The sequence below is a fragment of the Lutra lutra genome, chromosome 1 (genome assembly GCF_902655055.1).
Source record: "Lutra lutra chromosome 1, mLutLut1.2, whole genome shotgun sequence".
Classification (NCBI taxonomy): domain Eukaryota; kingdom Metazoa; phylum Chordata; class Mammalia; order Carnivora; family Mustelidae; genus Lutra; species Lutra lutra.
In genome coordinates this window covers 123,260,405-123,272,930 of record NC_062278.1, presented here as the reverse complement: position 1 = coordinate 123,272,930, position 12,526 = coordinate 123,260,405, and the positions used below count along the sequence as shown (strand labels likewise).

The 12,526-nt window shown below is 41.4% G+C and overlaps 2 protein-coding genes across 2 annotated transcripts in view; one reads left to right on the top strand and one right to left on the bottom strand.

Moving 5' to 3' along the window:
* Positions 1-10,059, bottom strand: part of HSPBAP1 (HSPB1 associated protein 1) — a 65,193-nt gene extending 55,134 nt beyond the window's left edge. The window contains exon 1 of the mRNA XM_047735280.1: positions 9,728-10,059. Coding sequence (XP_047591236.1) covers positions 9,728-9,791 — 64 coding nt within the window. The 5' untranslated portion in view covers positions 9,792-10,059. The remainder of the gene's footprint in view (positions 1-9,727) is intronic.
* Positions 10,060-10,850: 791 nt separating this feature from the next.
* SLC49A4 (solute carrier family 49 member 4) overlaps positions 10,851-12,526 on the top strand; it is an 84,544-nt gene continuing 82,868 nt past the window's right edge. The window contains exon 1 of the mRNA XM_047735281.1: positions 10,851-11,640. Within this exon, the coding sequence (XP_047591237.1) occupies positions 11,298-11,640 (343 nt within the window). The 5' untranslated portion in view covers positions 10,851-11,297. The remainder of the gene's footprint in view (positions 11,641-12,526) is intronic.

Sequence of the window (12,526 nt, the reverse complement as noted above, 5' to 3'; positions counted from 1 at the left end):
CCATCAATAAATACATGGTCATTAGTAACACATGAGTAGTGTTTTCACACTACTTTTCGAATAGCTTCAAAGAAATATTTTTTCCTCTAACATGATGCCTTTTAAAAATGTATTTAATGATCTGATTTAAAAATCCCAGACATCCCAGAAGTTATTTAATAAGAGACCCTAAAAACTAAAATTTGCTGAGAAAGCACCTGGCCCAGTGATTGGGATACAGTAAATGCTCAAACATTTGCTAAATGAATAAAAAGTACTATAAAGTGTATGCAGAAGAGAGCAGCAGGATGCTCACCATAAAAGAAATTAGCATATTTACAGAATCTCATACCTACCAGTGAAATAAAACAATCAGCTGGTTGTGAGATAAAAGTAATTTGGTTTCTGATAGCTTAATCAACAATGAACTGGGCCATTAAATTAACAAATTTAAGTGTTACAACTTTCTTTAAAGAAGAATGCAATCTACATTGTATTAATTAAATAGCCTAAGGAAGTACTCAGTCACTCCAAGCCAGGAATGTTTGCAAAGAGCTATAAAAATTCTGAAGCAACCTTGACAGCCTTTAAGGGATAAGTATATTTATTTAGGTCTAAACTTGCAGCAAGGAACAATTTCTAATGAAATGACTTAGAAACTGCTGAAAAAAAAGATTAGTGATCTAGGTGTTGCAAAATAGTCTTTTCTCTCTCTAAATGTAGCATGTTATTCACACAATTTATTACCAGCTTTGGTTTCAACTAATTCTTTGGAAATTGTGAAACATGATTAAAAAGCAAACTGCCTTTTTCTCGGCAAGTTTTTTCTTTAATTAATGCAAGCTACAAGATAATTTGAAACCTAATTTCTCTGAATTTGTTCGCAATCTGCCTTCTGTCAATTAATACCTGGCTTGGATTTGTATTTGAGATTTAGAATTCAAGATAATAATAAGGAAAACTTACTAAGTTTCCAGAATTCGTTCCTAATACTGATAGAATACAACAATGATCCTGAAACTGAAAATAACTCATCTTGCATGTCAGGTATAATTTTAATAGAAATATTAATAAGTATAAAATTTCAATTAAATTTCACTAATTTTATTAAAATCTTATTTAAAAGTTTTTAGCAGGGGACAGAAGAGCAGGTTACGTGGTAAGCTAAATTATTTCTAAATATATACATGTAAGCCTATGGTGGTTTCATCAATCTTAACAACTCTATATACACATAAAAGAAATTTTAAAACTTCTGGAATGGACAAACCATAAGAGACTCTTAATGTCACAAAACAAACTGAGGGTGGCAGTGGGGAGGAGGGCTAGGGAGTGGGGTGGTGGGGTTATGGACATTGGGGAGGGTATATGCTATGGTGAGTGCTGTGAAGTGTGTAAACCTGGCGATTCACAGACCTGTACCCCTGGGGCTAATAATACATTATATGTTTATAAAAAAATAAAAAAAATAAAAATAAAACCAGTTAGAGCTGGGGGGAAAAAAAACAACTTCTGGAATGGTAGATATTAGGTTAAAAATAATGAACATCTGGGCCATATCAGGAAAACACTGATGGAACTATGCAAGTCCTACTTAAAAAAATGACTATATTCATACAGAAGACTGCGTGGTAAAACTTACACCAATGATAATTTTCACTTTATACTCATTGTTTAAAAAAAAAGTCAATATACACCAAGAAAATTCTTCTGAAAGTTAATATAATGCTTAAGTAAAATGATAATTAGTCATAAACCCTTTGAATTCGAAGGTCTGGGAGGTGGTGTGACTGATGAAACCATAAACAGAAGTGTTGAGGCTGTTACGACATAATCTTTCCAATACCAACGCTTGAGCGATAGTGAACACCCAAGCAGGTTCAGGTTGGGAACAGGAGACAGTTACGTGCTAGACACTTCACATCCTCTTCTTCCCATCTTCTTACATTTTTAACCCTTGCCCAGTCAAGCCAGAAAATTATCTTCTCCTCCTCAGTTTAATCCATTTATACCAGAACTCATAAATAGTACTTATAGTACTTACAGTACTTAGTTCAAAAGAAATACTGGTCCTAAACTTAAAGTAAAGTAAATCTATATTTCAAGTCAAGTTAAAACTAGAAAGAATAGCGGTGTCTGGGGTTTCTGTCGGTTGGGCGTCTGACTCCAGTTCAGGTCATGATCCCTCAGTCCTGGGATCAAGCCCTGCATTGGGTTTCCTGCCTAGCAGGGAGTCTCCTTCTCCCTCTCCCCCTCACCCCTCTCGTGCTCTCTCTCTCTCTCTCTCTCACTCTCTCAAATAAAATATTTACAAAAAAAGTACTAGAAAGAATAGTGTCTCAAAGACAAAGTTCTTTAAAATTAAGGCTCCAAAGTATCTTCAAAATTTCTACCAAAATGTTTCCATCTAGCTCTTCAGAATTCCACTAGGAAAATTTTCTGTATTTCAAAATAAAATGGCTATTTAATCTAACCATTTATCAAAAAAATTCAACAGCAGTCTTAAAAAGATATTTGCACACTCATATTCATAGCCACATATTTATAATAGCCAAAAATGGAAGCAAGCCAAATGTCCACTGACATCATACAATGGAATATCATTCAGCCTTAAAAAGGAAGGAAATCCTGTCATATGCTACAACATGAATGAATCTTGAAGACATTATGCTAAGTGAAAAAAGGCAGTCATATAAAGACATATACTGTATTATTCCACTTGCACGACCTATCTAAAATAGTTGAATTCATAGAAACAAAGTAGGATGGCAGTTACCAGCGGATGAGGGGAGAGAGAAAAGAAGTGTTGTTTACTGAGTACAGAGGTTCAGATTTGCAAGATGAAAAAGTTCTAGAAATCTGTTTCACAACAATGCGAATATACTTAACACTACTGAGTGCTTTTTTTTTTTTAAGATTTTATTTATTTATTTGACAGGGAGAGAGATCATAAGTAGGCGAGTGGCAGGCAGAGAGATGGGGGGAAGTAGGCTCCCTGCTGCGCAGAGAGCCCAATGCAGGGCTCGATCTCAGAGACGATAACCTGAGACCATGACCTGAGACCATGACCTAAGCCGAAGGCAGAGGTCCAACCCACTGAGCCACCCAGGTTCCCCACCTACTGAGTACTCTTAAAAATGGTTAGGATGATAAATTTTACATTACTTGGTTTTTACCACAGTTAAAAAAATTCAACAGTATATTTTTTCTGTTATTTGTCCTTATCAAATACAAAGTATTTAGCTATACATGAATTAAATATACACTCTAACATGGAAATTGTTTATACAGGCTTTTGCTTTTCTTTAAACTCCCCTGCCTCCTTCTGCCATTTTTTTTAATGGGAAAAAAAAATGACATATAGAGTATGGCGTCTCCAACTGAGGAGGAGTAAATCCAGTCATATAGAAATGTCAGCTCTTTAAGAAACTCAAGTCCCTACAACTCTGGGATGAGATTCTTTTTCCTTAGGAATGTCAACCTTAAAACAGCCAGTTATTTTACCACCAAAATGCACTTATTTGGGAATAGCAAGGTAATTACAATTCAGGACAAGCACCCTGAGGTTAGGAGGGAATTGGGAAGTTTTAAACAAAAGTTCATTGGAAAAAAACAAGAGTTGGAAGTTGTGGCGGTTTCTCATAGGCCGCAAGGGGTGGTTAGTACGTTGTTGCTGGGGCAGGGAGGGAGCTTCCTTCTCTCAAAAGTAGGAGATAAATTCCTACAAGAAAACTGTCCTCCCTTATCAAGTTACTTCTTATTGGCCTTCTTCATGCTGATGATAATGTTCACTCATTTCGAGAAAGACTAGAAGAAGAGTCACTAAGAGTACATTCTTCTCTTCATAAAGACATAAACCTGGCTACAATTAAAACCAGAGCCCAAGATAAAGAAATATAACCTCAGTCTGAAAGGCAGAATCAGATTCAAAGAATTGCAACTTTTAATTTCACTGACAAGCTTCAAACAATGTGTGATCCTCTAACATCTCACACTCAGAATTTAAGTTGATTCTTAACATTAAGTAGTTTTGTGTTTGTTGGTTGGTTTTTTTAAGTTTTAGAGTAGTTCTAGGTTTATAACAAAAATGAGAAGGTAAAGATTTCCCCTTCCCACATATGCAAAGGCTCCCCCATTATCAACGTCATTCACCAGAATGATACTTTTTTTTTTTTAACCAGGATAAACCTAAATTGACACATCATAATCACCCAAGTCCATAGTTTATCTTAGAGTTCAGTGTTAATGTTGTACATTCTATGGATCTGGACCAAAGTATAATGACATAGATCCATCATTATATCATACAGAGTATTTTCATTGCCCTAAATATCCTCTGTGCTCTAACTACTAATCAGGACCTGAGCCGAAATCAATAACCAGATGCTCAACCGGCTGAGCCACCCCAGTGCCAAGGAAACAGAGCATCTTTATTAAATAATAAAATATAATGAACTTTAAGCTGTAATAGCAGTAACATGGTTTATTTTGCATTTTTAAGGTCCCGCTTATTTTCCTTTTTTATAAGTCCTTTTTAAAAAAGATTTTATTTATTTGAGAGAGAGAGGGAGTAAGAGAGCAGGGGGAGGAGCAGAGAGAGAAGGAGAGGTTGATTCCCTGCTGAGCAGAGAGCCCCTACACAGGGCTCAATCCCAGGACCCTGGGATCACGACCTAAGCCAAAGGCAGACACTTAACCAATAGAGCCACCCAGATACCCGTAGGTCCACTTTATTTTCAAATAAGGATTCTAATATATTTGATTATCAATATGATCATGTTTTGCTTTTAATAATTTTCAAGCTGTTACTTCAAACAAAAAATACCACATTCTTGAAGGCAAGATAATTACTTTTCTATCCCTAGAGCTTAGCACAATGTTTGGCATAAAATGACGTTAAATAAATGTTTTCTGAATTCATACCTCATTTTTAGCAAAATATACAAAATATTGAAGCTTTATTAAAACTAACCACTTGCTTTTGCTACTTCTGCATAATGTGCACTTGAGCACAATCAGAAACCATCTCAAGACAAAGGAATCCATAATGGAACAAAGGTCCACAGTTTTATGCTCACTTTTACCAGTCCCTTTCCTACTTTCAGCATGTTAGTTATCACCAGTTGATTCCTAATCACCCTTGCTCCTACAGCAACCATTCTAAAGCTTCTTCAGTATCAAATCCCCAATACCTCTCTCCACTTCCTCACTCTTTAAGGTGGCCTTGCTCTATTTTTCTTAGAAAACTAAAACCCATGATTTCCCTCTTCTTCACTTCATTTCTGGTTGACCTTGCTCTTGTTTAGTTTTTCAAAGGACACCATCTTCCTTCTTTTCACCTGCATTCTCTGCTACCAATTCTACTCTAGTAGAACCAGTCTGTCTCCTCACCTTCCTCTGCACCTTTTGGCCCTTATGTGACTCAGGCTTTTCTCCATTCACTTCTACTACGAGCTTGACAGCCAGAAATGGCCTCTTCCATTCATTTCCATGTTCAAACTATACCACACTTTCAAATTACTCCAGGAAGTACAGACCAATTCAATTTTCATTAGTTCTTTCTTCTCTCAGCCCTAAAGCACTGAAGGTGTGTAATATTTACTTTCTTTTTTTTAAATTTTTTAAAATTTTTTTTTAATATTTACTTTCTAGTTAATTTCTTCCTTCTTGTGGTTATGTCTTATACTATAATTCTTTATCTATATATTTTCCCCCCAAACTATATTGTAAACTATATTTACAAGCTATTTTAAGGCAAGAGCTATCTTCTCACTGTATAAAATAGTCTTCTGTTTCTAATATACATTCCAATATTTTTTGATAATGGAATGGTAATAAGTTTGCTCAAAAATTAACTTTTCTATGACTCCCACAATATTAATCATTATCCTGAATATACTGACCCTTTCACATCATGTATTTAATGTACGCACTGTTTTTTTCCTACCCTTTGTTCACATAAGCCTTATGTAATTTAAAGCAAAGCCTTCTCTTCTGGTAGGATTTTCTCTATTTAACTTACTATGTAATGGTAATAAACAGTCACCCCAAACTGGTGATTCTGGGGAGGATGACAGCTTAAAATGTGATTGAAAGTTCCACAGATAGGATACTGAGAATCTAATACAAAAATACGAAGTCACCTGCAAAAATGTATATGCATGCTGAATTTTTCAGGGGAGCAAATCCACATTTTCATTCAGATTTTTTTCCCTCCTTAGGACTTCAAGATTAAGAATCACCAGTTTCCTCTGGGGCACCTGGGTGGCTCAGTCAGGTTAAGTGCCCAACTCTTGATTTTGGATTGGGTCATGAGCTTGAGCCCTGCATGGGGCTCCATGCTGGGCAAGGAGCCTGCTTAAGATTCTCTCTCTCACTCTCCACCCTCCCTCACCCATGCTTGTGTTCTCTTTAAAAAAAAAAAAAAAAAAACAACTCACCAGTTTCTTCAAAAAGTTAAATACAGAATTATCTTATGACCTAGAAATTCCAATTTTAGATACATGCCCAAGAAAACTGAAAACATGCTAACACATAAATATGCATATGAATATTCACAGCAACATTATAGCCAAAAAGTGCAAACAACTCAAATGCCATCAACTGATAAATGGATAAACAAATGTGGTACTACTATACCATGGGAGAGCACTAGGCCATAAGAAGGAATGAAGTATTGATACATGCTAAAACACAGATGAACCTTGAAAAGTGTTATGCAGGGGCGCCTGGGTGGCTCAGTCATCAAGCATCTGCCTTCGGCTCAGGTCATGATCCCAGGGTCCTGGGACTGAGCCCCACATCGGGCTTCCTGCTCAGGGGGGAGCCTGCTTCTCCCTCTCCCACTCCACTGCTTGTGTTCCCTCCTCACTGTGTCTCCCTCTGTTGGAAGGAAGGAAGAAAAGGAAGAAGGAAATATTATGCAATGTGAAAAGAAGCCAGACACAATAAGCCCCATATCGTATGATTCCATTTATGTGGAACCTCCAGAGTAGGCAAATATCCACAGAGACAGAGTAGATGAGTGACAGCCAGAGGCTGGGGAGAGGGTCTAATTGGTAGTGGTCTAATTTCAGTGTGATGAAAATGCTCTGGATTTAGAGTGCTAATGGTGGTATAGTGGTATAGTGGTAATGGCTGCACAATTTTGTGACCGTACTAAAAACCAATGAATTGTATATGTTAAAAGGGTGAATTTATGGAAAGTGAATACTAAATCTAAAAAACTCTCCTCTTACCCAGCTGCATGCTCGATATCTTTTGCATCGTATTTCCCTACCTAAACTTTACACATTCACATATTACTCTGAACCACCTCCTTTTCTTTAGGTTCCTAATTTACACGTAGTTTCTCAGGCTGGAAAATTCCAGAGTTCTTTCTAATTTTTTTTCTCTCAGTTTCAATATCCATCAGTCACCAATGCCAGGCCTTTGTATTAATAATAAAAATGGTTGCCACTAATGAACATGTAATTCCTGCCAGACACTATGCTAGATGACCCACAATTATCTTTAACTCTCACAATCATCATACATTTTACAGAGGACAAAAAGCGAAACAAAAAGGGTTCCTGTTCTTTGGTCTTTCTCCCTCCCATATATCCTCTACCCTTCAGGCAGTGATCCTCCTAAAATAAATCTGATCATATTACTCTCTTACCTAAAGCTCTTTAAAGGCCTCCTACTGTCATAAACTCCAGACTCCTTTGCTTGGTATAAAGTGCCCTTCACGATCCCACTTCCCTCACCACTTCTAATGCCAGCTTCTTTTGGTCCCTGGACCATGCCATGCTCTTTCTCCTCCTGCCTTTGAATTGGCAGAATTCCCTTATTCATTCAATCAACAAATATGTATTAAGTGTCCACTTTGTGCCTGGGCATTGTACTTGCTGCTTGGGCACATGTGGTGAACAAAACAGATACAGGTCCTGCCCTCACAGTACTTAAGTTCAAGTGGAGGAAACAAAAATAAACAAGTAATTTCAGATTTTGCAGTAAGTGAAATGAAGGAAGCAGGAATATCCCTGGTAAGGAGTCAGGGGAAAACTAAAATGAGTTTTAGTTGTTGGTCTGGTAAGAACTCATGTGGTGACATACTGTGAAAGCTGAAGATTAAGAAACCAAGTACGTGAAAAATTGACAAGAGGAGAGGGAAGTGAGTGACAACAGATGCTCCTGGGGACATCAGCAGAGCCCAGACCAAGGATTTCTATAGGCCATGGTTAAGAGTTTGGATTTTATACTAAGTGCAATGGAATTCACTGAAGCATTTTAAGTAAGGGAGTGTCAATTTTGCTGAATGGAGAAGGGATTGGAGGGCCACAAGATACAAACAGGATCGCATGGCCTAAAGATATAGCAGTGGTTTAGCTGAGAAATGTGGATGATTTGGACAAGGGCCTGATAGTTAAGGAGGGAAAAAGTAGACAAATTAGATGCAGAATTGAGCTGACTTGCAAGTCATCCACTGAAAGTGAGAAAGAGATGAAGAGAGGATATACAGAGTTTAGGGAACTGTCATTGGAGGAAGTAAGCTTACCAAGGAAACAGCATCAGAGGATCTCAGGCCGATGCTGACTGAATATTCAAGAGGTTGATCATTTTCATTTTATACTGTCAACAATTTGCCCAGGACTTTTTCCAGCAAAATTCAGCCATATAAGTGCAGGTGCAAAGGGGACAAAAGGTTGGGTCCATCAAGAGTATGAGTTCTGCCAGAAGAATAAAAGGCAGGGAGGGACAAGGAAATGGTGCATCTTCAAGGGAGAGACCATAAAATAGAACATGCATTATAAACTGGATAAGGGGGTACAGATGGACAGAAAATGTAAGACTCTACGGATGGGAGGTATAGATGAAGTTCAACAATTGTATCCTTGGGGTTCATAAGGGAGTTTATAAAGACAAGAGACTGTGGTCAGACAGGACCAAGTTATAATTGTTTCTTCAACTGGGATTGGTCATTTCCTGCTCTAGACAAACATGACTATTTGATCTCCAACCACAGCCACCCTGTTTTTCTGCTCCTTGTCTTCCCATAACCTCCCAGCACTATCACCTAAGTTCCTTACGAACTCATTCAGTCTTAAAGGCTCACCTCCAACTACTCCTTCCTTGAAGCATTTATGTTTTCCCCAGGGGGATCTCTCCTGGTGACAGCCCTCACCCAATCTGTACTGCTGGTATTATTCATGCTACCAGGTATTAACCATTCTTTTCCTTTCTAGGCCCCTTTGCTCAATTGGGAAAAGGCATTATTATAAACACTCAAAAGTCTCTAGATCTCTGGCAGCAGTACCCAGAACTGTGCCAGACCCGGAGCAATCACTCAATAAATGCTGAGGTCTCTGGTACCTGGGCCACCCAACCTCACTGGTGACCTAAGGCAGGATTCCACCAAAATCTAACAAAAGCTCATAATCTCCGTTCATAAAAGCCCCAGATACTTCCATTTACCTCAAGAGTGGGCTCCACCTTCACAAATCTAATTTTAACCCATTCAAACCACCCTCTTGCGTTAATCAGCCCCGGTAGGATAGGAGGATACAGAGCCTGAACGATGACTGGAAACCTGGATGCCCCAATTTGAGAAAAGCCACGTTCACTAAAAAATAACAATTTTCTTCACAGTTTAATGCCGTGCAGGAAAGACATGAAATAAGAGCTAGACCAAATGGCCTCAGGAGAGTTGCCAGGAATGAACTGGCACAGGGTTGTACTCATGGTCTGACTTCAGCCTGGCGCCTACCTTTCACCTCTCCAGCTCCAGCCGCAGGGGCCATTTCAGTGGTCGCCCCCGGGGTGGCTGCCATGGCTAGCTCCGCCCCAACCCAAAAAGAGTGGAGTGGGAGTGGGTTCAGAGGACCGCCAAAACCCCGACTTTGGAGTCGCAGGGTAGGAAGCAGCCGCGGTAGCAACTCCGGGTCTCCCCCGGAAGCACCACGCACCCGGCGGTCACGTGACGGGCGCCGGGCGGGGCCACGCAGGTTTGTTTTGATTCCCCGGTTGTTGAAATGTCAGCACGTGGTCTCGGCTGTAGCGCTTTGTATCTTTCCCAGACTTTAACCTTCTTTCATCCTAGTCTTTTTTAGGATTAGTTTCTGCTCCCCGTCTTTTTGCAGGCAGGTCGTTCCTCTCTGCCTTGCCACTTTCCTACACCCAACAATATTGGAGTTTTAGGGGATGGTTTGCATAATGTGGGGCTAGCGGCTGTGGAATGGGGCTCTGCCTCCGGTAACTCTGCAGCCGCGCTTACAAGGAGAGCTCAGGCTTCTCTTCCACCCTTCTTGCCCTTCTGGCAGCAACCTGACTCCATCTGGTTTTTGTGGCTTCTGGGGAATACGAACTTCAAGCAAACGTCCTTTAACTGCGTTCTCTGTGACTCATTTCCCGACCCACACAGCCAAATCGTTGACCTATGGTTTCAAGGACAGTAACCGACAGCTGTCAGGCGTCTGGATTTATATAATGAAATAAACAACTGGCTGCCTGATCAAGAGGCCAACAGCCCCCACCCTTCTCACTTAATTTTCGTCTGGTCAAAATTGTAATGACTGGAGATGGATCTAAGTCGTTAGGGGCAGAAATCTCTTAGCCTTAACGTATTAATATATTAACATATGCCTATTAATGACAGGCAGGGGGTAGAAAGATAGCTATATCTTTTTATATACATACGAATGTCATTGACTAGTTTATTATCTCATTGGGTATGTAAGACAAAATGTAGCTAATAAAGCTAGGCAGTACTCACTGTCTGTGAAAAATAAATTATTTTTAAGGGTCAAATCCAACAGCTCAATCTTATCCTATCTCCCCCTTTAATTTCTAAAGTTAACAATCCAACAGAAATAATAAATGCAATATAGAAGCAAGCAACAGCTTAAGTGACCAGAGGTATCCGAGTTGTTTATTGGACACGTGATGTAAACTTGGGCACTTCCTCCAGCAATCCCAACCTCCTCTTAGCACAGCCCTTTTGGGAGTTTCCTTTTCCAGGGCTTAGTCGCGCTCCTCCCGCCTTTTTGGTTCCTCTTCGTCCTCCCTCAGAGACTGGGGTCTCCCGCCTCAGTTTCTTCTCCAGTACCCGCGAGGTGGGTGCCCCAGTGCGGTACCCCAGCCTCCTCCCAGCTCGCGGCACCTGCCCCGCCTTCCAGCCCCGGGCCGGCTCGCGCGGCGCAGGCGCACCAGCCGCGGCCTTGAGGCCGAGCGCGACCTCAGCAGGTTCTGCCTCCGCCTCCTGCGACAGTATCCGCGCGGGGCTAGTTGGCGGTCACCGAGACCGCGCTGGGCAGAGGCCCCGCGGGCCGCGCGTCGCCATGGGCGCGGGCTGGAGCAGCGAGGAGGAGCGGCAGCCCCTGCTAGGGCCCGGGCTCGGGCCTGCGTCCGGGGCTGTCTGGAGAAACCGGGAGGCGGCGGCGGCGGCGCTGCCCGCGGCGGCCCCGGGGCCCGGGCGGGTGTACGGGCGCCGCTGGCTGGTGCTGCTGCTCTTCTCGTTGCTGGGCTTCGCTCAGGGCCTGGTCTGGAACACCTGGGGCCCCATCCAGAACTCGGCGCGCCAGGCCTATGGCTTCTCCAGCTGGGACATCGCGCTGCTCGTGCTGTGGGGACCCATTGGTTTCCTGCCCTGCTTCGCGTTCATGTGGCTCCTGGACAAGAGAGGTGAGGGGCTCCGGGCAGTGCCGGCCGGTGCGGTCACTCCCCGGGCCAGCCAGAGTCCGCCAGCCGCCGCCCTCGGCTTCGTCTTAAGGGTTATGTGAGGTGACCGAGTGTTGCTGATGTCCCATTCCAGACCAGGAACCCTCCATCCCCAAAGTGACAGACATGGGGAGGCTTCTTTGCAGATACTGTATTTATGTTTACATCACTGTTGCCCATTATGCAACAGCAGAGATTAAGTGATCTCTAAATGTTCATGTTTTTGCACGATGTGGACATGAGAGCATTCCCGTGCACGTGCTATTTATGATTTTTACACCTGACCAAAATGACTGATGCTTTGACTTCAGAGGGATTTGGAGGTGTTGAGGGTGAAAGGTCAGAAAATAGACTGATGATGCCCAGATATGAGGAAGTATCGAGTTGGCTTTGCATAATAGATGACTCCAGCCCAGAGCTTTCGGGGAAACTACATCTGAGTGATTTGATTTCTCTAAAATGGTGCGTGGCAGCTTTAGAGTGTGTGTTTGTGACTAGGTCGTTGTGTCCATTGAGATTTATGACTCTCAGAGCGTGCCAGGTGAATGAAGATTCTCTGAGGAATAATGTGGGCAAACGTTTCTCACTTTACCACTTGCCAGTGCGATTCTGTTAGGAGAAAAAAGAGGTCACAACTAAATGATAAGGCATTGAAGCGTATCACACAGGTATGGGTAAATGATTCATGATCACTGTGATGTAGCTGCTTGAAAAGGAGGACAGTCTGAGGCATAGAAGTACAGCATCAACCAGAAAGAGTTTGATATACTCTAGTGTTTAGTCTGAGCATCAATTTTAAGACCATTGATGAGCCAGAGCACATTAAAAGTTGTGTGACAGGAATAATGAC